Genomic DNA, 27205 nt, shown 5'->3' on the forward strand with positions numbered 1-27205 from the left:
TAGAAAACCAGTAATCAAAAGGAACTTTCTTAATCTGATAAAGGACATCTATAAAAATATACATATGGCAACTATTACACACTTAATTTTGAACCCTTTCCCTTTCAGATTAAGAATGGGGCAAGGGCACCATCCCTCACTACTCCTACTTAACTTTTTATTTTTATTTTTAGTTTTGAGACACAAATTCACTCTGTTGCCCAGGCTAGAGTGCAGTGGAGCCATCTCGGCTCACTGCAACCTCCGCCTCCCAGGTTCAAGTGATTCTCATGTCTCAACCTCTCAGACAGCTGGGATTACAAGTGTGAGCCACTACACCTGGCTTATTTTCATATTTTTAGTAGAGACGGGGTTTCCCCATGTTGTCCAGGCTGGTCTCGAACTCCTGATCTCAGGTGATTTGCATGCCTCAGTCTCCCAAGGTGCTGGGATTACAGGTGTGAGCCACCTCACCCCGCCAATCTTTTAATTACAAATCTTAGCCAGTGCAGTAAAGCAAGAAAGGAAATAAATATTATAAAAGTTGGAAAAGAAGAAACAAAGCTGTCACTATTTGCAGATGATATAATTTTTCTACTTGGAAAATCTAAAAATCTACAGGTAAATTATTCAAAACTTTCAGAATACAGAACTATACTAAAGTTAGTTCATCTCTATACACAAGCATCAATTCATTAAAAAAATGACATTTATAACAGAAAGAACAATATAACGCATCTTGGATCATATCCAACAAAAGTTGCACAAGCCATTCATGGATAAAATGATAAACCTTTATTGAAAGACATTAAAGAATACCTAAATTGAGAGCTATACTACGTTATAATATTGGACTCAATATCAAAGATGTCGATGTCTAATTGATCTAAGATTTAATGCATTTCCTATCAAATCCAGTGGGGCTTTTCATGGATCCTGACAAGTTGATTATAAAACTATTAGAAGAATGAAAGGACAAAAATACCCAAGACGCTCTTGAAGAAGACAAGCATTCTATTAAATTAAGAATATTGTTGACATCCTAAAGAAAGTAAAAAGACAAGCCTCAACGTTGGTTAAAAATATATAACCAACACAAGTTTGTATTCCATTTGTTGATAAATAACTTCTGTGAATTAATAATGAGAAGACACCCCCGCTCCATGGATAAATATCATGAATTGGAATTTCACAGAAACTACCACAAATGGCCCATGAACAAATGAAAAGGCAGCTAACTGCATCATTAAGTGGGGAAAAGCGGATTAAAGCCCTAGGAGGATACCTTTGTATGCTACTAGACTGGCCAAATTTAAAAGTCTAACAGTACCAAGCCTTGGCAGATCTGTGGAACAAGAGGTGCTCTCTCATTCACTGCTGGGGGAAATTTAAATAAATACGACAGTCATGTGTCACTCAACGACGGGAATAGGTCCTGAGAAACACATTGCTGGCAACCATCCTAGAGTGCACGTACACAAACGTAGACGGTCTAGTCTACTACTACACACCTGGCCTATATGCCCCTGTTGCTCCTAGGTTACAAACTTGTACAGGTTTCTATACTGAATACTGTAGGCAATTGTAACTCCGTAGTAAGTGTTTGTGTATCTAAACATAGAAAAGTGAAAATATGGCATAAAAGATTTTAAAAGGGTATACCTGTATAGGGTACTTCCCATGAATGGAGCTTACAGGACTGGAAGTTGCTCTAGGGCAGTTAGTGAGCTAGTGGTGAGTGAGTGCGAAGGCCTGCGACATTACCATACAATACTGAAGATATTATAAACAGTACATTTAGTCTACACTAAATGTATAGAAACATGTTTCTCAATCTTTATTATTCTTTAATAATAAGTTAACCTTTGCTTACCCTTTTTACCTTATAATTTTATTTCGTTTCAACTTTTTGACTCTTTTATAATAATAACATTTAGATTAAAACACAAGCATGGCCAGGCACGGTGGCTCACGCCTGTAATCCCAGCACTTTGGGATGCTGAGGCGGGTGGATCACGAGGTCAGGAGATCGAGACCATCTTGGCTAACACAGTGAAACTCCGTCTCTACTAAAAATACAAAAAATTAGCCGAGCATGGTGGTGGGCACCTGTAGTCCCAGCTACTTGGGAGACTGAGGCAGGAGAATGGCGTGAACCTGGGAGGCGGAGCTTGCAGTAAGCCAAGATTACGCACTCCAGTCTGAGCAACAGAGCGAGACTCCATCTCAAAAAACAAACAAACAAATAACAACAACAAAAAAAACACAAGCACAAGGCCAGGCACGGTGGCTCACGCCTGTAATCCCAGCATTTTGGGAGGCCAAGGTGGGTGGATCACCTGAGGCTGGGAATTGGAGACCAGCCTGGCCAACATGGTGAAACCCCGTCTGTACTAAAAATGCAAAAATAAACTGGGTGTGGTAGCACATGCCTGTAATCCCAGCTACTTGGGAGGTTGAGGCAGGAGAATTGCTTGAAACTGGGAGGCATAGGCTTCAGTGAGCCAAGATTATGCCACTGCACTCCAGCCTGGGCAACAGAGTGAGACTCCATCTCCAAAAAAAGAAGAAAAAAAAAAGGAACCCCATAAGCACACTGTATAGCTATATGCAAATATTTCTCTATGTCCTTATTTACAAAATTTTTTATTTTATTTTTTACTGTTTAAACTTTTTGTTAAAAACCAAGACACAAACACACACATTAGCCTAGGCCTGCAGGGTCAGGATCATCAATATCACTGTCTTCCACCTCCGCCTCTTGTCCCACTGGAAGGGCTTCGGGGCAGTAACACACATGGAGCTGCCGTCTCCTGTGATAATAATGCCTTCTGAATACCCCCTGAAGGACCTGTCTGAGACTGTTTTAGAGTTAACTTTTTTTTTCATAAGTAGAAGGCATACACTCGAAAATAATGACAAAATGTATAGTATAGTAAATACATAAGCCAGTAACATGGTCATTCATTATCATCAGTGAGTATTCTGCAGTGGACATAACTGTGTGCTATACTTTTTTTTTTTTTTTGAGATGGAGTCTCGCTCTGTCACCCAGGCTGGAGTGCAGTGGCCAGATCTCAGCTCACTGCAAGCTCCGCCTCCCGGGTTCACGCCATTCTCCTGCCTCAGCCTCCCGAGTAGCTGGGACTACAGGCGTCCGCCACCTCGCCCGGCTAGTTTTTTGTATTTTTTAGTAGAGACGGGGTTTCACCATGTTAACCAGGATGGTCTCGATCTCCTGACCTCGTGATCCGCCCGTCTCAGCCTCCCAAAGTGCTGGGATTACAGGCTTGAGCCACCGCGCCCGGCCCCTGTGTGCTATACTTTTATACCAACTGGGTAGCACAGTAAGTTTGTTGACCCAGCATCCCCACAAACACGTGAGTCATGCGTGGTGCTAGGTGACAGGAATGTGGCCCTTGGAGATGGAAATTTTTCAGCTTCATTAATATCTTATGGCACTACAATTATACGTGTGACCCACTGTTGACTGGAACGTCCTTATGTGGCACGTGACCATACTTAGGAAACATTTGGGCATCAACTAGTAAAGTTGAAGATATGCACGTCCTGTGACCCAGCGGTTCTAGGGCTAGGACATCTCAGAGAGATTCTGCACATGAGGTACGTCCACAGTGTTCACAACGTCCACTTGTAACGGCCCTGAACTGGAACCAGTGTAAATACAGTCAACAGGAAAAGCCATGACTGAATCGTGACCATTATATGATGGAATACCACACAGCAGGGAGAACAATCAAACCACAGCTACGGACATCATCCTGGATGCTTCTCACAAACACCGTGCTAAACAGAATGCTCGCTTTCTTTGGTAAGCCATAAACCTGAGTCAGAAGTAGGCACGGCAAATTAATATATTATTTAGGAAAACACATGTGTCTATGTACACGTCTTTAAAACAAGGGTTGACAAAGTATGACTAGGGGCAAATCCAGCCCAATGCCCATTTTGGTGAACGAAGCTTTCTTGGGACGCAGCTGTGTCCATTTGTTTACACATCATCATGGCTTCTTTCTCACTACCAGGGCTGGGCTGAGTACTTGCAACTGAGGCTATATCTGCCCCTTATAGAAGAAGTTCACTGATCCTTGCTTTATAGGCAACAGAGTGACAAACTCAAACTTCAGGACAGTGGCTACCTCCAAGAAGATGGGGGAGGGCTGTGATCAGAGAGGGACTTCCTAACTGCTAACGTAAGGAATTATTTCTTAACATAGGCAGTGGGCCCATAGATTTCCAGTACTTTTAAGTGTCCATACATATTTCACATACTTTTTTGTTTGTATGATGCATTCTACAATTTAAAAAATTTTTAAGAGGCAAGAGAGATTGATGGCAATCCTGGCAGTTGCCTCTATGGGTGTTGAGAACACTGAAACTGCATGGTTTTCATTCCACATCGTCTCTGGTGCTGTCTCTGCATCACTGTGCTTTGTGAATAGGGAAAGTCTCCTAACCTTGCTAAGCAGCAAGCTACATTCAGAAGTAGCTTTCCACTCGGAACTTCCATTCCTTCCTAATTGATAGGACGAAGTGTGTCTTAAGAGTTTGAAATGACAAAGGTTTCAAGTCTAACCGACCTGTCAGTGTGGGAATTCCCTTACCAATACGCTGGACAAATGGCCACCCTGAGCCTGCCTGAACACATGCCATGAGGAGGAAGGCTCGGGTCACAAACACCCTGTCCCATGATCATGGAGTCCCATTAGGATCAGACCTTTCCACATGCTGTTCCCAAATCGACCTCCTACAATTCTGACCACTGCTCTTAGCAATCCTGTGTGGGAAGGGACTTGAATATCATCTCCTCCAAGCCTGTTCATGGTGGGCTTGGTTGCACCTGGGGTCCAGGCCCTGGTATGGCCATGGGGGCCATGTGTGGACACCTCCCGTGACTCTCTGCTCCCCAGTCCACATTAACATCAGGTGTTCTTCTTCAGAACGAAATCTGCCACTCAGCTTCTCTCCGGGATTCCTGTTTTGCTTTCGGATGCATCACAACACATGTCCCTCATTCACAAGACATTATATATATTTGTATTTTCCTGTAGTCAAATGCAATGTCCAACTTACCTATAGAGATCTGTGATCAGGTTTTCATCATACCGAGCACACAGGTTGTTGAGGAGTTGCTCGTGCTGGCCAAACAAGCGGATGTAGTTGGAGGCGGGGAAGGGCTCCCTAGAAAGGCACGTGATGGTTTCCACCATTTTATACTTGTTAATATGAATTCGGAAGTAAGTCCCATTTTTCGCATTGCCGGTTACTATTTCTAAACCCTGGAGGAGGGATGTGGACCAGAAAAACAACATTAGAAACATTTCTGGATTTTGGGAAGTTTATCATAGCAATTTATTTTTCAAATATAACAGACAGGTTATATCTTATCCCTCGTTGCAAATAACAGTAATAGATATTGACTAAACACGGCAGAAGGTAACAGTGTATCAGAAACCACATACTTGGACTCAGTGACTAAATGTTCCTCAGGATATTTTAAACTGTGATTGCCTTGTTCGGTGTTTCTAAACTAGTTGCTAGGTTACAACCAATCCTTTACTAACACTGCACACCCAGCTAATAAGTGGAACCGGGTTTCTTCTCTCCTCTGAGGTGTTTTAACATGGTTAAATTTCTTTGCTTTCACAGCATCATTTCGAGAAAAACCTCCTAGTCAAAACTGACCAGAAATCATGTCAGTTATTTTCAAGATTACTTGAACAAAAGAAAGAAATAAAAGGCCATGCCTAATGGCGGGGATTGGGCAGGGTCAGTCGTTTGAAAAGGTCTGTTTCCAGGAAGAAGGTTCAAGGCTATGGGAGATGAACATACACATTCTGCAGGTGGTTTTCTAGTTTATACATTGCTAAAGGTGTGGATTTGTGACTTTCTGCCCTGTAGAAACCAGCTCCAACTGCCACATGAGCCCAAGTGACAAGGATAGATGCTGCTCCAATTCCATGCCACAATGACTTTTTCTATTTCAGCCGCGGATGCCTCCCCACTGGCTCAGGCAGTGGGAAGATTCTGTGGACAAACATGAGTTTTGTCGGGGTAGGGGGGATGGGAACTGAACTTTCCCTTTGGCCCTAGACTCTGACCTTAGTACACAGTAACGCTCAATAAATGTTCTTTGAGTGCATATAGATTTAAGCTTCTCTTCTGAACTTGAATGTGGCATTTAGAAATCCAAGGCAATTTGAACTGCCTGGATCCCAAACATTTACTTAGTCCTGGACATCACCTGGGGATTTTGTCTAAACAAGGACAGTTCAACTTTTAAATAAATACAGGCAACTGGTGGGTGTTTGGGTATCACACGGCAAAGCCCTGAGGGGACTCAGCCAACTGTAAAGGTACAAGGTGAGATATACAGGAGGCACGACAGGTGAGTTCTGGGCCACCCCCAGGTGTGTGTGTGTGAGAGGTTGGGCATTTGGGGGTGTGGGAGAAGCAAATGGGGTTGGGGGATGGTGTTTCAAGGGAGATGGAAGTCGTCCTTTGTTTATCGAAATGGATGGATAGATGGGAAATCTACCACCATAACAAAGTATTTAAAAAATCCAAACTTATTAAGATATTATCCAAAAAACAATGGCCTGCCCACAATGGAGGGCAATGCATTCAAAAAATTAGTGTTAAAATATATTTCATAACAGGGAGATATGTTCACAGTACATTTTATACTTTAGAAGTAGTTTGCAAAAATGCACAGTACCATTTCATTTGCTTTGTATCAACATTTTCACAAAATGTTAATGGCCACTTTCTGTGGTTGGGAGACTGGGTAATTTTTATTGTTTATCCTTATAGTTATTTGACTATCTGCAGTTTCTAATTTTTTAAAAATGATCATTACTTCTAAAATGAGGGAAAGTTATTTTTAAATACTCAGGCTGTGGCATGGCAAGGAACTAGATTTTTTGATGAACAAATTGAGGGAGGGAGGGAGGAAGGAAGGAAGGAAGGGAGAAAGGAAGGAAGGAAGGAGGGAGGAAGGAAGGAGGAAGGAAGGAAGGAGGGAGGGAGGGAAGGAGAAAAGGAAGGGAGAAAGAAAGGAAGGAAGGCAGGAAGGAGGGAAGGAAGGAGGGAGGGAGGAAGAAAGAAAAGAAGGAAGGCAGGCAGGAAGGAGGGAGGGATGAAGAAAGGAAAGGAAGGAAGGAAAGAAGGAAGGAAGCAAAGAAGGAAGGGAAGGAAGGAAGGAGGGAAGGAAGGGAAGGAGGGAAGGGATGAAGGAAGGAAGGAGGGAAGGGATGAAGGAAGGAAGGAGGGAGGGAGGGAAGGAGGAAGGGAGGGAATGAAGGATGGAGGAAAGGAGGAGGGAAGGAGGAAGGAAGGAAGTATGTAAAGAAGGTAGGGAGGAAGGGAAGGGAAGAAAGGAAGGAGGGAGGGAGGGAGGGAGGGAGGAAGGGAAGGCAGGAAGGCAGGAAGGCAGGAAGGCAAGAAGGAAGGAAGGAAGGAAGGAAGGAAGGAAGGAAGGAAGGAAGGAAGCAGGCCGACTCCAGGCAGGAGTTGGTGCGGAAGGGCGGGTTCCTCTGGAGAAGAGTTTGGAAAAAGCCAGGACTGAGCCTCTGGCTGCAGGGGCCTGGTCTCCTCTGCCCATCCCTTGCCCTCAGCTCCTGCCACAGGCATCTCTCTAGGCCTGGATGCCTCATGGGCTTTGCTCATTCTCGGGTGTTTCCTCAAGTCCTGACTTCACAGTCTGAGCAATGACTCACACCATTGCATGGGGTGGGGGTGGGGGCACTTGACCTCACAGAATAACCTCTGGTGTCAACTTTAACTGATGGCCCAGGATATTCGGCAGTATTTCAGAATTAAAATATATGTAGATATATAGACAGTGAAGAATGTAACCTCCACGTGTATTTCTAAATTAAACACAAGACTTGAAAGACCATTTGAGTTTGGAAACAGCAGCTTTAGGTTTGGCTTCTGGAACCCAGGGGTACATGTCCCCATCACAGTAAGGGATGATTGGTGGAAAAGCTGGAAAACTGCAGGTGAGTTCTGAGGAGGAGTGGCTCCTGCACCATGGCAGTAAGGCTGGCGTCTGGGAGAGGAGGCACCACAGACTCTGGCACAGTTTTATCTGCTAGGCTTTCCCAAGCCTTCTCCTCCTTTTAGGTTTCATTGTTTGAAGTGTTTAAAAAAGGGGGCCCAGGTGTCAAGGGGGCACACCTTGACATCCACCCATGTGGTTAACAAATCTTGACTTTGCCAAGAGTCTCACTAAATTCCCCACCTTCAGCTTACAAGGACTTCTTTGTGTTTAGGAAGGCTGACTTGGATTCCACGTACGTGGCCAAGGCTGTGCACCTCAAGATGAGGGTCACAGTCACTTAGTTGGCAGTGACTTGACAAGCCCTCAAGGAGCCCTGCAGGCTGCAGGCTGACAGCAGTGAGAGTCTGAGCATCTTGTGCCCTTAAATGTCATCCTGTTCCTTGAGAGTCTATCCTCAGCATCATTTTTAACGATTTTTTTGTTATGGACTTGTTGCATTTTTTGGTCTTATTTTGAAATGTAAAGACTGCATTATCATCTTTTGGCCTCCTCCGTAAGTTTTGTCTGCATAATCCTAGCATACAGGGCCTTACAGAAATTACGGCTTAGAGTCCAGAAGCAGCTACGCTAGAGAAAGTGATGAGGAGGTTGCACTGATGGCTGATCTTAACTTTGGAAGGAACAGTGTCCATTTGAAGGAGATCTGGCACTACGTTAGCCTCACTGGAGGGTCCATCTGGGAACTGACAGTGCATCAAAATATGCTGTATTCATGTTAAATACGATTCACTCACACAGGGGTTTCTCAGACACAAATTACCCTTGTAGTGCAGGCCATTCCTATTCACAGTCGCTGACAGAGCAGGACAACCCAGTGGAGCCCAGAACTCTTTCTGCAATTGCTCATAGAAAGCTGCTCCACTAAGTGATGCCGTAGGGCACCTCCCAGCCCTGCCCACATGGTGCAGGGTTCTGGGGTCAGGACGATTACTTCACAACCTTCCAATTTGGTAGGGTATGTCTCGCGTCTTCCCCTATTTTAAGTATGTGAGTACATTGTTTAAAAATTTGGATATTAAATTTAAGATTTTGATGGAGTCACTGATTCTGATATGGTTTTTCTTCTTCTTTTTTTCCCTGAATACAATTATCCTTTGGAGTTCCTTTACGATTTTGACAAAGGTTGGAAAATGGCTCTGGAATTCATGCCAAATGGAAGACACAGGATTAATCAGACTTGGTGTTCAAGAAATCAAGTTCCCAGCTCTCACGATGAACACACAATTTTAAATTTGATGGTATCCAAGGCAGAATTTGTTGTGACAAATTTCTTTATTCCGTGGTATATACGCCAACAAAGCATGTGGACTGGAATCTGTAAATTAGTTTATTATGTAGACGACTTGGGGTCCCCTTTCTTCCTTTTGTCAGGTTACCTCTCAAAGAGCTCATGAATTACTACAGTATCTTCCGACTTAAATATTCCAATTAGTGAGCACTATAAAAATCTGATAAGATTTGTCTGTGCTACATCTAGTATATGAATAGTAATTCAATTTCTCTGGTGAAATATTGTTCAATGGGCTCCATTCTTGATCAATTGGCTATATTTAGGTGACTGCCTGACCATTTTGGCAACAATTTCACTTAATCAAATTAATTCCAACCCCAAAAGATTGCCATGGAGCCATCCTACATTTTTTTTTCTTGGATAATAAAATGGAAAAAAAAAATCTGTTTAGATCTTCTGTACTAATTAAAAAGGAGGCCCACCTGGCAAAATGGTTAATTAAAGTCAGGGGTCCTGTTCACATACTGTCATAGCACCAGCCAAAGAATCTATTTAAGTTGCACTCTTATTAAAACTCTCATTATCTAAAAACCCCTTTTGGCTCCTCCTCTGATTTTATTTAGAGAGAGCCAGTGGCTCATAAATAAACGATGCCGCATGTAGGAAATCATGCACTGTCCTTGAAGAATCTGGTTCTGGCTGGAACCAAGTCCAATATGTTCTAGCTCTTGTGCATATCAGACTCCAGTTATTTATCTGTGATGATCAAAGTGCTTAGCCTGTGAATACTCTGGGCTTTATCCTATTTACCTCATGCCCCACCTCACTGGTGGCAGATTGTACTTTCCAAACATGGCCATGACAGTCTCCCCATCCCACACACTGTCCTGCAATATGATCTTGACACTGTCTGTCTTGAGAGATGGACTCTCTATCCCCCACCTCTTGAATCTCGGTGGTTGCGGTGACTGCTCCAACAGAGAGAGTGGGAGAAGTGAGGCTGTGTGACTTTTGAGGGTGGGTCATAGAAGACAATGCAGCTTCCAACTTGCTAGTACCAACACTTGCACTTGGAGCCCAGAGCCACCACGTGAGCAGTCTGGCTACTCTGAGGCCACCATACTGTGAGGAAGCCCAGGCACTTGAGGACAGCCCAGGTTGGGAGGCCGTGGTGAGCACTTCCGGTCCTTGAGTCATCCCAGCCCAGCTGAATAACAAGCCTTCAGATTTAGTAAATGAGCCTTCAGATGATCCGGACCATTGATCTAACCCTTTAGTCTTCCCATCTAAGGCTCTGGATAGTGTGAAGCAGAGACAAGCTGTGCCCACTGTGCCCTGTCCAAATTCCTGACTCACAGGATCTGTGAGCAGGATTGAATGGCTGCTTCATGCCACTAAGTGTTTTTTATACAGCAATAGAAACTGGAACACTATTATGATCTTATGGTTTCCTGTATTATAAGAAAATTTTGCATCAGACCATGTGTACAGGACAACTAAAAGAATCTGGGAAAGGGCTAAGGGAAATAAGTTTTAAACATACAGCAGCTACCCTTTTCCTGGAAGAACTGGGCTTCATTATTTATCTGGAATAATGATTAAAACAGCCATCTTCATCACTTACTGGCTACCTGTTTTGTTCCAGACAATGTTACTTTATATATGCTCCCCAGCAATCCCAGAAATGCAGAGACGTTGAAGAACTTGTTCAAGGTTCATGGGAAGGAAATGGAATAGCTGGGATTGAGACTTCCTGAAGGGTGAAGAGCCCGTAGCCTGTGCCATTTGAGTAGGCCCCCATTTAAGGAATTTTCCAAGAGCTTTTACTTCCATCTCATTGGTTAGAACCTGCCACATGGCAGACCCTGTCCTTGAGGAAATGTGGCAAATGTGTTTAATTTAGGTGAGTCATATTGTTTACCCTCAAAAATATTCAGGAGAAGAAAATGGGAATGGAAGTTAAGTAGACAGCTTCCAGTCTGCCTCATTGACTAAAAATCAAATGTGACATATCCAAAAGGAAACCCCCAGATGACAACACACACCGGGCTGGGACCACGGGTCAGAGAATCTCATTAGAGGAGCTCTTCAACTGACCAACCACCTGTGTCCTTTAAACAGGGGAATTCCCAACTGCACAGCTTCTGCTTTTCCTGGAGGGGAGGAAAACAGTGGGGTCTCCATGGCCATTCCAGATGCTAAGCAATCTACCTGCTCCATTGACATGAAAGGGGATATTTCAGTTATCTATCGATGCATCACAGGCTGCCTCAAAACGTAGAGGCTTAACTTCCTTCAGTAGGTGAATGGATAAATAAACCGATACATCCAGACAATAGAGGATCGTTCAGTGCCAAAAAGAAACGAGCTATGAAGCCATGAAGAGATACAGAGGAAGCTTAAACGGATAGTGCTAACTGAAAGAAACCAACCTGAAAAGACTATAGGCTGTATGATTCCAACTATATGACATTCTGGAAAAGGCAAAGTGACTGAGACAGTAAAAAGATCAGTAGTTGCCAGACCTTAGGACAGAGGAAGGGACAAACAGGCAGCACACAGAGGGTTCTTAGGGCAGTGAAGCTGCTCTGTATGATCCTGTAATAGTGGATATGTGTCATTATACATTTGTCCAAACCCACAGAATGTACAAAACCAAGAGTGAACCCTAATGTCAACTATGGGCTCTGGCTGATAATAATGTGTCAGTGTAGGTTTATTAATTGTAAGAAATAGGTCACTGGTGGGGGATGTTGATAGTGGGGGAGGCTATATGTCTGTTGAAGTGTTGGGGTTATATGGGAAATCTTTCTACCTCTGCTCAATTTTGTTATGAAACCAAAATGGCTCTAAAAAATAAAGTCTATTAGAAAAAGTAATGGTGTAAAACAACAGTACATTTTTATTATCTCACAGTCTCTGGGAGTCAGAAGCTGAAAGTGGCTTGGCTAGGGGATTCTGGCTCAAGGTCTTTCATAAGTTTTCAGTCAAGATGTTGGCTGGGGCTGCAGTCACCTGAAGGCGTGAATGAGGCTGGAGGATCCACTTCCAAGGTGGCACGCTCATCTGCCTGGCAAACTGATCATGGCTGGTGCAGGAACCCTCAATTCCTTGCCACGTGGACCTCTCTAAACGGGTCCCTACAGCATGGCAGCAAGTCAACTAGAAGTGTGCAAGCTGGAAGCTGTAGTATCTTTCTTGACCTGACCTGACCTTGGAAGTCACAGAGTCATTTCCCCAGTATCCTCTTGGCTACACAGGTCAGCCCTACTCAGCGCGGGAGGGGCCACACAAGGGCATGAAGACCAAGTCACAAGAGTCACTGAGGGCCATCTAGGGGGATGATTACCCCAGTGGGCTTCTGATGCGTGAACCGACACATTACAGTAAAGACTCCAAGTAAAGAATTTCATCCTCTTATAAACAAAGTTTTGTATTTGAAAGTAAAATGAAATTCAGAAATAATACTTACATAATTAGGCTGTGCCATTTGTACCTCCAAGGGAGTAGGAATGGCAGGCTTGGCAATATGCAGATAATGGTAAGACCCAGGAAGAATGCCCCCTAGAAGAGATGGCAAATTTTCCATTTCAAATGAATTGTTAATGAGGTGAGTAACAGAGCTCACATTTTCATCACAGGACAAACAGATGCTTGCAGTGGTGTATGCTCCTCAAACTTTCACACTAAAGTACCACCAACAGCAAGGAACTCCCCAGGGTGGTTGACATTTATTTAACCAAATTGATGTGAATGTGACAACGATATCTCATAATGTAGCCGCCAATGCTTCAGGACGTGCCAAGCCGATCTTGTGTATCCTGTGATTATCCGTAGCTCCCCGCCCTCTAATCTGTATCTGCCAAAACCAGATCAAGACCTTTAGAAGCCTTAAATTGTTGCAAATAGCATTCCTGTTCCTCATCACTTCTCCAAACTGTAGCCAAAATATTAAAAAATTGAATTTAATTAGGACAATCAACAAAGTTCTTTGTTCAATGTTTTAGAAACTGTCATCATCGAATTCTTAATATGTTGGCTTGTCCCTGAGGTCTGGACCTGCGCCAGCTCTGGCTTCTGACAGCCCTCCCTTCTCTTGCCTGCCCACGGCCACCACCTTCTCTCAGGTCTCACCCAGAGTGAGAAGCAGAACAAGACCTTGTGGGGCTGCCTAGTTAGGAAGAGGAAGTCAAGGATGGAATGTGGGGCTTTCATTTCTGTAATCTGACATTCCATTGACTGGACTGGGTTTCTGTCAATGGAATGTCATGTACCTGAGTACTGCACATGTACTCAGGTACATGGACACCCTGAGGGTCTATGTACAGCTTCGTGGGTTCATCCATAAACCTCCAGGAAGTGAACACGGAATTCTGTAAATATGTGCATTTTTCTGGTAAAAGGTCCACAACATTCAGAAACACCATTTTCAAAGGTATTTCTCATACCCTAACAGTGAAGGAACCCTGCATTACTTATGAAGTCATCTCCTCCCTAGGGGCCAAAAAGGTTTACGGGATAAAAGTGCACTGCTTTACAGCTGCAAATGGTTAAGCTTATCCATCCCAGAGCAGGCTGAGGCCTGGCTGCCTGGAAGAGTCTCCTCATCTCTGAACTTATAGAGAGAATGGAAGTTTTGGGTAAGATGTCAGGGAAAACCATCACTTTCCAGCTGTGAGACATCCAGACAAGTTAATAATCATTCCCTTGTCTGTTTTCGTATCTGTAAAATGGGAACCCCATTTAGGATGTGGTTCATAATAAATGCTCAAATGCAAAGAATCATAATAACAATAATTTCAGGTTTGTAATAAATGCCTCAGAAACTAGATAGACCCTTTCTCTGTCTCTGTGGCAACCCACTGAGATATGGAGGAGCCTTTTCCCCAAGCCTAAGAGAAACCTGGAGGGCTGGCCTGACTGCTGACCCCTACCTAATCTGTGGCTTCATCAAGGAGAAGGAAGCCTACTTGTATACCTTGAATCTTGGCTCCCTTGTACATGGGGATGAGCCGGTCAAGATCAGCTGGCGGCTCGGTCACAGGCTCAAGGGTTGGATCAAAGAGATGTAGCATAGCTGCTGCCAGCTGAAAGCCAATTTCTTTGGAACTGAAGTTGCTGTGAGTCCACTCATTTGAGTAGTATCTATTGGAGAATTTGGTGAGGGAGCCAGCAGCTCTGATGGCTATGTCATTGGTGTGGAAGTTGGTATCAATCACAAGTCGACCGTCATACACAAGACATGTATCATTGAGGGCTTTAAACGTTTCATAATCCACATTCTTCTCACAGAAGCTGAAGAACATCTACGAAGTGAACAATTACAGCAATATTCAGTTATCACTCTTCATTTTACCTTCCCAAGAGTGTGACTAGTCTCCAGGGCATTTTATTATTTGGGGCACAAAAATACAAATACTAAAAGTTTGTTATCATGTTGTTTGTGTGTGTATGAGAGATAGATTATCTTAGGTATGAAGAACACATTAAGATCCTCAAACGTCACTCTTATTCCCTCAATTTTGACATCCAGTGGAGAGAATGATGACAGGTGATGAAATATCTCTCACAAGTGTGAGTGGTTTTCCACGTAAGAGGGTTTACATTTGTACAGACCCTGTCTTCCCCTCACGCTCCTACATTTTGAACAGCTCTAGCTCAGCCTCCATCCTCTTCCCCTTCCTGTGTCCGACACTCGGGTCTCTACAGGTTCCTTCTTGGGTTGACCTCCTCCAGTCTTCAGTTTTCAGACTGCCCATTGCTAGCTTTTAAAACCCAGTAAGCTTGTCCCTTTATGATGCTCCAGAGAAGATGGGTGCTTCATCAGTCTCTGTATCTACTAGGTCTGGGTTCCTGTCTTGTTGCTTCCTGCTCTCATACGACAGAGGGTCATTCAAGAAATACTGATGGCATACCTACCATATGCCAGGCACTGTGTGAGGGTGCCGTAAGTAGAGGGGCCACCAACCCCTTTGCACGCTCCTTAGAAATTATTTGTATGCCCTCTCCATTCTGTGCTCAAATTTCAATGCTTTCTTACGCTCATCTGGACATCATCTTCCACACTGATGTTGAAAGTCACTAAAGCAGTGCTATTAGTTGTTTTTGTCTTTAGTTGTTGGACCAATTGAAATAAGTTCAATTGATTTTATTTTTACCTAAAATAGTCTGCCACCTTATCAAAAGCATGCTAAAAACTGAACATAAGACATGGGTCCCAACCATACTGATGGTCATTTCCCCACTTCCATCATATTCCTGCTTTACCCCCGTCAACTGTTTCATTCTGCACAGACATCAGCTGTCCCTGGGCAAGAGGTAGCCAGCCCCTTCAGTATTACTGGCCCACACCCATGAATGGTTCCAGGAGCTTTCTGATCCTGTGGTAGCCACTAGTCATGTAGGGCTATAAATATTTACATCTAAATTAATTTAAGTTAAATACAATGAAAACTTCGGTTCCGCAGTTGCAATAGCCCATTTCAAATGCTCAATAGCTGTAGGTGGCTAGTGGCTGCCATACTGGGCAGCGAAGATACAGCCTGTTTCCATCTTGAAGAAGGTTCTATTGGACAGCGGGACTCAGATCCATCATCTCTATGATGTCCTTGGTCCTCCCTCAGGCAGACAGACTCTGTGCCCTTGCCCTGTCTTTATTCACTCCGTTGTCTCATCCCATCCCAGGATGCTTCTTTCTTTCAAGTCTTTTCCTTTTTTTTTTTCTGTCTTATAATTCTTACCCAGTGGCCACAGGAAAATATATTTCTCTGAGTATCTCTCTGATTCTGAATCTTTCTGTCTCCCTACACTCTTTTTTTGCTTTCTCATTCTTTTTCCCAGTCTCTATAAAAAATAGATTTCCCACCCAGATAAATACATAGAAAGATATCAGATTTGAATTTAAATTACAAATAAAATCAGTGCCATCAACCTCTTGAGCCCTTGAAAATGTTCAGAAGTCTCCTTCAGCATCCTCACAGAAGCTCTTCTACCTACCCAATTTTCTTTTTCTAATTAAGCCTACTTTCATTTAAGTAGCACATTAAATATACTAGTTCCTGTTTTTCTGGGTTTTAAAGATTACCAGTATTGCAGTAATGTTTCTTTATATGCTTTTGGTGTAGACATTCACAATTTTGGCTACATTTGGGGTTTCATAGGAGTTTGTAGACTAGACTGAAAACCAAATAAGAAAATCCAACGTTGTTAATAGGAACATGTGTTCCAAGTTACAGACCTTGCAAATACAGCCTATGTGCTTCTGTAATGCCAATGGAATATACATATTGGGTACAACCAGGAAGTGGAAATGGCTGGCCACACTGATGTTCTGAGTACATATTTCAAGACTACTTATACTGATAATTCTGATTAAGGACAGCAAAACTCCTTGGTTAGCTAGGGAGAAGGGTGGGAGTTGGTAGTCTGATACACTTCATTCGTTCATGCATTCAGACAAACATTTCTTGTGCCAGGCACTGCGTGAGGTCTCCAGAATGTCCTGGTGAAAAACATAAGCATAGAGCTCATGATCTAACTAGAGAGATGAATGCCAACAAGATGGGGAAGTCTGCCTTGAGAGCCAGTGTCACTGCAGCCTAACCTGGCTGGAGGCTGGACCACCTGCTAAGTAAGAACCATGGAGGCGCCACTATCAGGCAGGATGTGGAGAGGCTTTGATGTGGGGACAAAACATCAATTTCAAGAGAGTTCTGCTTCTGCCTTGGTGCTATAACTTCTGAGATGAGTCCTCCCACTGATCATAACTATAAACTCTGATATAAGAGGATTCTTACTAGTATCTAAAAGTTTGGGTAGCTTGTGTATTACAGTAAAAACTTGGAGAAATGACCAGGATGGGGATAATTTCCCTTATTTTAGAGGTTTTGAAAAAGTTTGCTTTTTAAATTACCTTTTCTCTCCATTTCCACATACAGGTATTCAATTTAGAGTCTTTTCTTTAAGACAGGATCTCACTTTGTCACCTAGGTTGGAGGGCAGTGGCAAGATCTCGGCTCACCGCAGCCTTGACCTCCTGGGTTCAAGGGATCCTTCCACCTCAGCCCCCGCCATGTAGCTGGAACTACAGGTGCTTGCTACCATACCCGGCTACTTTTTTGGTATTTTTTGCAGAGACGGTCTTCACCATGTTGCCCAGGCTGGTCTTGAATTCCTGAGTTCAAGCCATTCACCCACCTTGGCCTCCCAAAGTGCTAGGATTATACGCGTGAACCACTGTGTCTGGCTTCAATTTAGAGGTTTTTTTTTTTCTTTTTTTTTTTTTTTAAGAGTGAGCTGCAGTCATCTTATGCCCTAATAGAAAATAGAGATGATAGAGGAGTCAGTGAACTCGAAGTTATATCAATAGAAACTATCCAATTTGAAGAATAGTGAGAAAGAGAAAAAACAGACTGAAACAAATAAACAGAGCCTTAGAGCCCCAGGGAACAATACAAAAAACTCTTAACAGGTATGTAATTGGAATCCCAGAAAGAGAAGAGAGAAGAATGGGGTAAGAAAGAATGGCCAATAACTTGTTAAAATTTAGTGAGAATCATAAATTTATGGATTTGAGAAATTCAGTGAAACCCAAACAAGACAAATTAAAAAAAAAATGCTTAGAGACATAATAAACACAGAATATACCTGCAGCATCAAATTGCTAAAAACCAAGGATAAAGAGCAAACCTTGAAAGCAGCCAGTGGAAAATGACATATAGGGGAATGTTTCAGATGATTGTAGATTTAAAATTCATGGACGTCAGAAGATGGTGGAAAAGCATCTTCAAAGTGCTGGGAAAAAATAACCTGTAAGCCCAGAATTCTATATTTGGTGAAAATAAACGTTAAGAATGAAAGCAACATATATTTTCAGATGGAGTAAAACTAGAGAATTACTTTTTAGCACACCTACAATACAGTAAATGCTCTGAAAGTTGTTTTGGCTGATGGGAGACTTGGATTTTCAAAAAGGAAGACAGAACAAGAAAATTAGTAGGTATCTGGGTATCTATAAAAGACTATTCTTTTTAATTCTTCAATATATAAATGATCTTAAACAAAGATTACGATATTGCCTCACTGATTTTTCAGTGTTTGTAGATGTAACATACAGGATGGCTATTAACAAAATGGGCATCCAGAATATGGGGAGAAGGAACTGCATAGCTGCAAGGTTTTTACGTTTTATGTGAAATGGTACAATATTAACTCTACTGAACATGAAAGATTGCTGATAAGTATTACAATCCACAGAGCAATCACTAAAAAATAAGATATAGTTAAAAAGTCAATCGAAATAGACTACTAAAAAATACTCTAATAATCCTAAAGAAAGCAGGCAAGGGGGAACACTAAAGGAAGAAGAGGGAACAGACAGTAAACAAATAATAAAATGGTAGACCTAAATCTAACCATATCAGTTGTAATTAATTAATATTTAATTACATTAAATATTAACGGTCTAAGTACTTTAAATAAAATGCAGAGATAGAGAAGATAAAAAGCAGGTGGTAGGTAGAAGTCTGTGATGGTTCCCAAGATTCCCACCTCTTCCTTAAGTACAAGTGTGAACTGTGAAAGTATAAGGTGATGTTATATGGCACATGTGACTTTAGACAGGGAGATCATGCTCGGTGGGTCTGACCTGATCAGGTAAACCCTTAAAAGGGATCAGGCTTTTCCTGAAGAAGGATTTGAAATGTGATGGGAATTTGACATGAGTAAGATAGTCTGTTGCTGGATGTAAGATGAAAGGGGCCATGAGGTAAGAAATATGAATGGCCTCTAGGAGCTGAGAGTAGCCCCTGGCTGGACCAGCAAGGAAGTGGGGACCCCTGTCCTCAGCTGCAAGGAATTAAGTTCTATTACTATCACACAAGCTTGGAAGAGGACTTCAAGCTCCAAAGAGAATGCAGCCTGATTGGTACCTTGATTTTAGCCTTGAGAGTCCCTAGGCAGAGAAGCCAGCCACACCTTGCCTGCATTTCTGACTGATAGAGCTATAAACTAGTAAAGGGATGTTGTTTTAAGCTGTTAAATTTGGGGTAATTTGTCATGCAGCACTACAAACATTAATATAATCTTTATGATGCCTACAAGAGACACACTTCAGACACAAAGACACAGATAAGTAGAAAGTAAATGGATGGGAAATATATCATGTAAACAGCAAGTATAAGAAGAATGGAATGGTCATATTAATATCAGATAATCTGGACCTTAAGATAAGGAATATTATTAAATATCAGAGATAAAGAGGGACATTTCATAATGATAAAAGGCACAATTCACAAGGCAGATATAACAACTATAAATGCTCATGGGCTTAATAACAGAGCCTCCAAAAAGATAAAGCAAAAATCAAAAGTATTAAAAGGAAAAACAGAAACTTCCAAAATAATAGTAAGAGATTGTAATACCCTTCTCTCAGCAATTAACAGAATGAGATAAAAATATCAGTAAAGACTTATGAATGTCGAACATCACCATCAACCATATTGAACTAACATTAAACTCAAGCACATAATACATATTCCTTGTATGTTCACAAAGTTACTCAATATGCTTGGACGTAAAACAAGTCTCAATTTTTTTTTTTTTTTTTTTTTTTTTGAGACAGGGTCTTGTTCTGTCACCCAGGCTGGAGTGCAATGGTGCCATCTGGGCTCACTGCAACCTCCACCTCCTAGGTTCAAGCAATTCTCCTGCCTCAGCCTCCTGAGTAACTGGGATTTCAGGCATGCACCACCATGCCCAGCTAATTTTCATATGTTTAGTAGAGACGGGGTTTCACCGCGTTGGGCAGGTTGGTCTTGAACTCCTGACCTCAAGTGATCTGCCCGCTTCGGCCTCCCAACGTGCTGGGATTACAGGTGTGAGCCACCGTCCCTGTCTCTAAATGTCAAAACACTGTTCTCTGATCACAACAGCATTACACTAGAAATCAATTAAAAATAAAATATTTAGGAAAAGTTTAAATATTTGAATATTAGACAGTGCAGTTCTAAATAATCCAAGGTTGAATAAAGAATCACAGGGAGAGGGCCGGGCGCGGTGGCTCAAGCCTGTAATCCCAGCACTTTGGGAGGCCGAGACGGGCGGATCACGAGTTCAGGAGATCGAGACCATCCTGGCTAACACGGTGAAACCTCGTCTCTACTAAAATACAAAAAAATTAGCCGGGCGAGGTGGCGGGCACCTGTACTCCCAGCTACTCGGGAGGCTGAGGCAGGAGAATGGCGTGAACCTGGGAGGCGGGGCTTGCAGGGAGCGAACATCCGGCCACCCCCCCCCCGCCGGGGAAAAAAAACACAAACCCCTCCAAAAAAAAAAAAAAAAAAAAAAAGAATCACAGGGAGATTAGAAAATATTTTGGACTAAGTGGTAATTAAAAGTTAACATATAAGTTTATGAGATGCAGCTCAAACATAATGGAAAACTTACAGCTGAAATGCTTATATAAATCAACAACTTAAGGCTCTACCTTAAGGAACTAGAAAAAAGAAGGGTAAAGTAAATCCAAAGCAAGAAGAAGGAAGAAAATAATTAAGAGCAGAAATCAATGGAGGAGAAAATTGACAGATAATAGAGAAAATTAACATACTCAAAAGCTGGTTAATTGAAAAAGATCAATAATATTGACAAACCCCTATCTACACTGGGGGAGAGAGAGAAAGAGAGAGTCAGAGAGAGAGAGGCTGGCAGCAAACAGAGAGCGGGTCAGAGACACTGAACACAATTCACCAATCTCAGAAACAAATGAGGGGTTATTACTACAGATCCTAGACATCAAATAGATAATAAAATAATATGTGAAAAACTTAATGTCAACACATTTGACAAATGTAAATGAAATGGACACATTTCTTAAAAATTACAATTTACAAAAATTTATAGAAGAAGCAGAAAATTTGAGTAGCCTTATATCTAGTTAAAAAAATGAATTTGTTATCAAAAGCCTTTCAACAATGTAAACTCCATGCCCAGATTGTTTCACTGGTTAATTCTGTCAAACATCCAAGAAAGAAAAAATAACAATCTTGCACAAACCTTTTCAGAAAATAAATAAGGAGGGAACATTGCCCAAATTTTTTGCATGAGGCCAACACAGCTTGAACACCAAAACCTTACAAGGACATTACTAAAATAGAAAATTATAGATCAACATCCCTCATGAATATAGTTAAAAAATAGTTTCAAAAATTCTTAAAACATATTGGCAAGTAAAATTTAAAAATATACAGAAAGATAATGCATTATGACCAATTAAGTTTTATTCCAGAGATTTAAGGTTGACTGAACATTTTTAAAAATCAATCAGTGTAATTCAGTGTATTAAAGAATTAAGAAGAAAATCTCCATATTTCTTTTTAAGAAATATGGAAAGTTCACTTAACAAAATTCAACAGTCATTCATGATAAAACCTCTAAACAAACTAGGAATGGAAGGTTATTTCTTCAGTCCGATAAAAAGCACCAAAGAAAAATCCACAGCCAAATTCTCTCACATTTAATAGTGAAAGCCTGAAAGTTCTCTCTGGGATATGGAACAAGGCAAGGATGTCTGTTTCCCCCAGTTCTATTAAACATTGCACTGTAGGTCCTAGCGAGTAGAATAAAGCAAGTAACTGAAATAAAAGACCTAAATATCAGAAAAGTAGTAAAACTGCCCCTATTTGCATGATATGTTTATGGACCTAAAAAACTACAAAAGCTAATAAGAGAATTTAGCAGTTTCAAGTTACAATGTTTATACACAAAGTAAATTGCATTTTGTAAACTTACAGTGATCAATTGGAAATTTCAAAATTTTAAATACATTTATAATAGCTTGAACACTTCACAAAAAGGAGAAATACTAATGGCTACCAAAAAAATGAAAAGATGCCAAACATAACCATCAGGAAAGCACAAATTAAAAAAACACAGTGACACATCATGTCACACCCACAAGAGTGGCTAAAATTAGATTGACAATACCAAGTGCTGACAAGAATGTGGACCATCTGGAACTCCCATACATTGCTGATGGAAATGTAAAATGGTATAGCTGCTTTGGAGAGCAACATGGTGACTTCTTAAAAGGTCAACATTCACCTACCAAAGAATTTAGATATTCTTTAGGCTTATAGCTAAGAGAAATAAAAATATTATCCACACAAAGACATGTACCAGAATGTACATAGCAGGCAAATGAATAAACAAAACGCAATATATCCATACAATGGACTACTACTCAGCCATAAAAAAGAATGAACTATTGATGCATGGAACTATATGAAATCTCAAAATCATTATGCTGAGTAAATGAAGCCAAATAGAAAAACAGCATATAATGTATGATTCTGGTTATAAAAATCATAGTTTTAGTAGGTACATACACTGTGATATCACCTGCTTTAGTTTCCTAGGGCTGCTGTAATAAAGTACCACAAACTGAGTAGCTCAAGACAAGAGAAATTTATTCTCTCACAGTTCTAGAGAATCCAAGTATTGTCAGGACCATACTCCCTCCAGAGGCTCTAGGGAAGAAGCCTTCCCTGCCTCTTCCTACTTCCTGGAGGTTGCTAGCAATTCCTGCCATTCCATGACTTGCAGCTGCCATCACATCAACCTCTGCCTCCACTGTCATAAGGTTTTCTTCATTGTTTGTCTCTGTATGCCATCAAATCTATTTAAGGACACCAGTCATTGGATTCAGGGCCCACCTTGATCCAGGATGACTTTCTCTTTACTTGCTTACATCGACCAAGGTTCTATTTCCAAATAAAGTCATGTTCACTGGTACTGGGGGTCAGGACATCAACATATCTTTCTGGGGGACGTAATTCAAGCCACGACACCAAGACCACTGTGAAGAAGATGGACACATTCATCCCCACCAAAAGATGCTTAATGCCCTCACAGATGCTGCCCAAGGCAGACAGTATGAGAGATACCTACCCCGAACTCCCCGCTTGCCATGTCTAATCTCCCACAGGTACAAACTGTTGGCCAAATAAAGACGAAAATCAGAGAATAATGGAGCCTGGGAAATGTCATCTGCAGGGGCCATTCTTTGTGAGACCAAGCAGACCAGGGAAGGTAGGAGAAAAAATACAACAGTAAACAGGCCGAGGTTTGACCCAGACGGTGTTAGGATGAAAATGCAGCAGGATGGTGCCTTGGATCAAGACAGAGTACAGCTTATCCTTGGGCAACATGGATTTGAACTGTGTGTCACTTACACATAGATTTTTTTTTCTGCCTCTGCCATCCCTGAGACAGCAAGACCCACCCCTCCTCTTCCTTCTCCTCCTCAGCCTACTCAGTGTGAAGACAATGAGGACGAAGGCCTTTATGATGATCCACTTCCACCTAATGAAGAATAAACATATTTTCTCTTCCTTATGATTGTCTTAACAACATTTTCTTTTCTCTAGCTTACTTTATTGTAAGGATAGAGTATACAATACATATAAAATACAAAATATGTTTTCATATAATCAACTATTTATGTGATCAGTCAAGCTTCTGGTCATCAGTAGGCTTTTAGTAGCTATGTTTTTGGAGAGTCAAAAGTTATATGTGATTTTTCAACTTTGTGAGGAGGGTTGGTGCCCCTACTTCTCATGTGTTCAAGGGTCAATTTAATTTGCCAGATGTTTTTGTCAGGAGTTTGATTCTAATCTGAATAGGAAAGTGAAGGTCAGAAGAGCTGCTACCCAATGGGATGTTTGGGGAAGTTTTCTCAGGCCTCTGCTTCCTGAGCAAGGCACACACTCACCTCTAGAGGTGCTTCAGGATAAACATGGCAATCTTCCAGGTTTGCCATTTTTTTTTGAGGGAAAATTTGGGCAAAAGTATTTTGATATTTCCTGTCTTAAATAGGTGTCATGACATACATGTATAGCCAATATCACTTTTTAAAATAAAGGGGACTTGTCCTGTCTTTTTCACTGTTACATCCCTAACACCTAGGACAGAGCCTGGGACCTAGCAGGTGTTCAATAAATATTTATGGAATGAATGAATAAATGAATGGACTACAGAGTAGAATACAAAATTTCCATGGATCTCAGGATAAAATGAGAGATTCTAAAAAAAAATCTTCCTTTTTAGTCTTTTTCAGTGGTTTGCTTTGAGCTCCCGTCCTTTGAGTTCTGGGTTGGGGTGGGGGTGAGACCCACCATCCTCAATCCTTTGCAGCCTGTGAATGAGAAGCCCTACTTAGGATGATCAGCCCCTACTCCTAGGTAAGGGCCTGCTGTGAACACATGCCCCTAAATGGCTTGCCCACTGGATGTTAGCAGGCATTCTTTATCACAACTGCTAACACACACCCTTGACCTACACAACCATTATCCTCATACTCACTTCAGCCTCCCCTTTGAGCAAGGGTGCCCTGCTTCTCAGTGAGATGGACCAGCCCCTTCCCTCCTTCCCTCCCTGCAGGCTTCTATTAACCTCCTAAACTGGAAACTCTGAGGACGCAGGCTGGAAGGTGGGGTGTCACCCACCTGGAAAGGGAAGTGCTCTCTCTATACACACTGCCAGAGGTTGTGTGTCATGGCGAAAGACTCACCACTGCTGTTGCCGGAATCTTAAGAGGCTCATGGCAGCATAGACCTTGGGCTGGGCAGGGAACCAGCACTGCCACTGACTTAGAGCCACGGTGTTCTCGTCTTTAAATTGGGGATACTTCCCTTTACAGAGCTGTCCCAATGAGGTGACAATATGTCCTGGGGCATGGCAAGCTCTCAGTAAAGAGAGGCATTCTCCATTCAAATCTTTGACCTCCTGTCTAGGAACAGGCAGGGTCTAATTTCCCACTCCTTGAATATGGGCTGGTCCTAGTGACTTGCCTCTAGCAAATAGAACGTGGTGGGAAGAATGCTGCTTGATTTCCGAGGCCAGGTCATCCAAGGTGACACAGCTGACACCGCCTCTCTCTCTGCTCTACCCTCAGACCCAAACCACCACGTTGTGAGGAAGCCAGGCCCATGAAGGTGCCACTTCTAAGTGTTCTGGCGAAAATCTCAACTAAAGTTGATTCAGAATCAACAGCCAGACATGTGAGTGGCTATGCTTTTGGGCTATTCCAGCCCACCCACTGCTGACTTCAGCGGCATGAGTGACCTCAAGTGGGAACTTCCCAGCTGAGTCTGGCCAAAGCCAGAAGAGATAAGAATAATAAAATAACAATAACAAACCAGGAGAGATAAGAATAATAAACGGTTGTTGTTTCTTCATGCCACTGAGTCTGGGGTGAGTTGTTACCCAGCAAGAGGTAATCCGAACACACAGAAACAAAATCCAACATCTGGTATTCCAAATTCACTGCCCGCAGTCTTCCAGACTCCCAAATCCCTTGGAGATGTCGGCTGTCCCTGGCTGGTGAGTGAGGTTTGCAGAGACCCACTTACAGAGCACGGGAGTCTAAAAGGCTTGGTGGGTGTGGTGAAGGAGGCGCTGTAGATGGGGTCTGGGTGCAGGCCGTCATTCCACTGGGCCAGGATCGCATCCCGGTAAATAGTGACTCCGGCGGCAGCCAGCGCGTCCGCCACGGCGCTCTCCACCGAGTAGTTGTTGATGCAGGTGATGGTGGAGGCCGGCGGGGGCTGCACGAGGTGCACGCGGCTTCCGCTCACGCCAAGGTTTAAGAGCGTCTCCACAGTGGTGTAAGTATCAATTGTATTCCCATAGACAATGACATTCCCTAGGAAAGAAGGGAAAACGCTAAGATATACAGTTCAGAAAACCAAAAAACCTTAGTCAAATGCTAATAATGCCGAACTGCTCCGTATAACCCTCTCATTTTTCAGCTGCAGGAAGCAAGGGGTGTTACCTAGCAACGGCGACCAAGATAATTTAGTAAAGAATTGGCACAAAACATCCCACAAAGTAGTCAAGTACTTTTAATGCAGAAGTAGGACATTCGTTTATGTTCCTCTAATTTGAAGTTGAAATTATGCTGAAAGAAAACTGTCTAGCAAAAACCTTTTGTCTTGTTTTTGTTCCCAATTTGCTATACTTATTAGGGAAACAAAATTACTAATGTTGGCAATGTATATTAGTTCTTCCTTACAGACAAAAAGGCAATGGCAAAAAATATTCATGCTCATGATGTTACTGATATTTTAATATTTAAATGTTGAACTGGATTGATTTCAAGGAAGTTTTCCCTTTTTTGAGAATTAAAGGCTAGAACATTCTGCTTTTCAACAGATAATTTTACAAAGATTCAACCCTGATTTTTAGAATTTAATGTGTCAAGACCTAGCTAGAGAGACTGAAGGACAGTATTTTGGTTAGCAAAAATAAAATTACAAAATAATCTTGACAGATTTCCCTTGTGTAAGAGCATTTTGATGATAGTCTATACTATTTACATTTCTCAAAAAGACCACAGAAGTAATTACATATGCTATTCTACAATTTTAGCAGTTTTAAGATCAATGACACTATTAAATTAATGAAATGTAGTATATGCTATTTTTGACATTGAATTGGCATTTTCAAATTTTCACAAAGAAATAAACTGCTGTAGACTCATTTTCCAGGTAAGATACCAATTTTACCACAAAATGTACACTTTGTTGAATGTCTCTCTGTTTTTCTCCTGTTCATGAAATAGTATGAAAAGGAATTTTACAAGCCAAAATAAATAGCAAGTGTATTAATTTAATTTGGTTGAGGAAATCATGCCCAAATTGTTTTCAATCCAAAACTGAAAGGAGGTGTGATGGTTTGTCTTGTTTGCTTAGGAAAAATAAACTACAGTAACTTTCAGATGGCTTCTCGGAAGCTAACAGCATCTAGAAAGTTCTCCCATACTCCCTGCTCTTCATCTATGGAAAGCCAAGAAGGCACTGAAGTGAGGGAGTGGAGTCTCTCCATTCCTGCCTTCGCTAGGACGCTAGGACAGT

General features: G+C 41.9%; 1 protein-coding gene across 5 annotated transcripts in view; it reads right to left on the reverse strand.

The window, feature by feature from the left end:
* The window catches only part of CFAP61 (cilia and flagella associated protein 61), a 303360-nt gene that overhangs the window by 53532 nt on the left and 222623 nt on the right, over positions 1 to 27205 (reverse strand). For all 5 annotated transcript variants that reach the window (XM_017945056.2, XM_017945053.2, XM_017945054.2 and 2 more), the window contains 4 exons: positions 25703 to 25995; positions 14275 to 14602; positions 12769 to 12860; positions 5074 to 5279 (listed from right to left, as the gene is read on the reverse strand). In XM_017945056.2, coding sequence (XP_017800545.1) covers positions 5074 to 5279; positions 12769 to 12860; positions 14275 to 14602; positions 25703 to 25995 — 919 coding nt within the window. The remainder of the gene's footprint in view (positions 1 to 5073; positions 5280 to 12768; positions 12861 to 14274; positions 14603 to 25702; positions 25996 to 27205) is intronic.

The sequence above is a fragment of the Papio anubis genome, chromosome 16, assembly GCF_008728515.1.
Source record: "Papio anubis isolate 15944 chromosome 16, Panubis1.0, whole genome shotgun sequence".
NCBI classification, from domain to species: domain Eukaryota; kingdom Metazoa; phylum Chordata; class Mammalia; order Primates; family Cercopithecidae; genus Papio; species Papio anubis.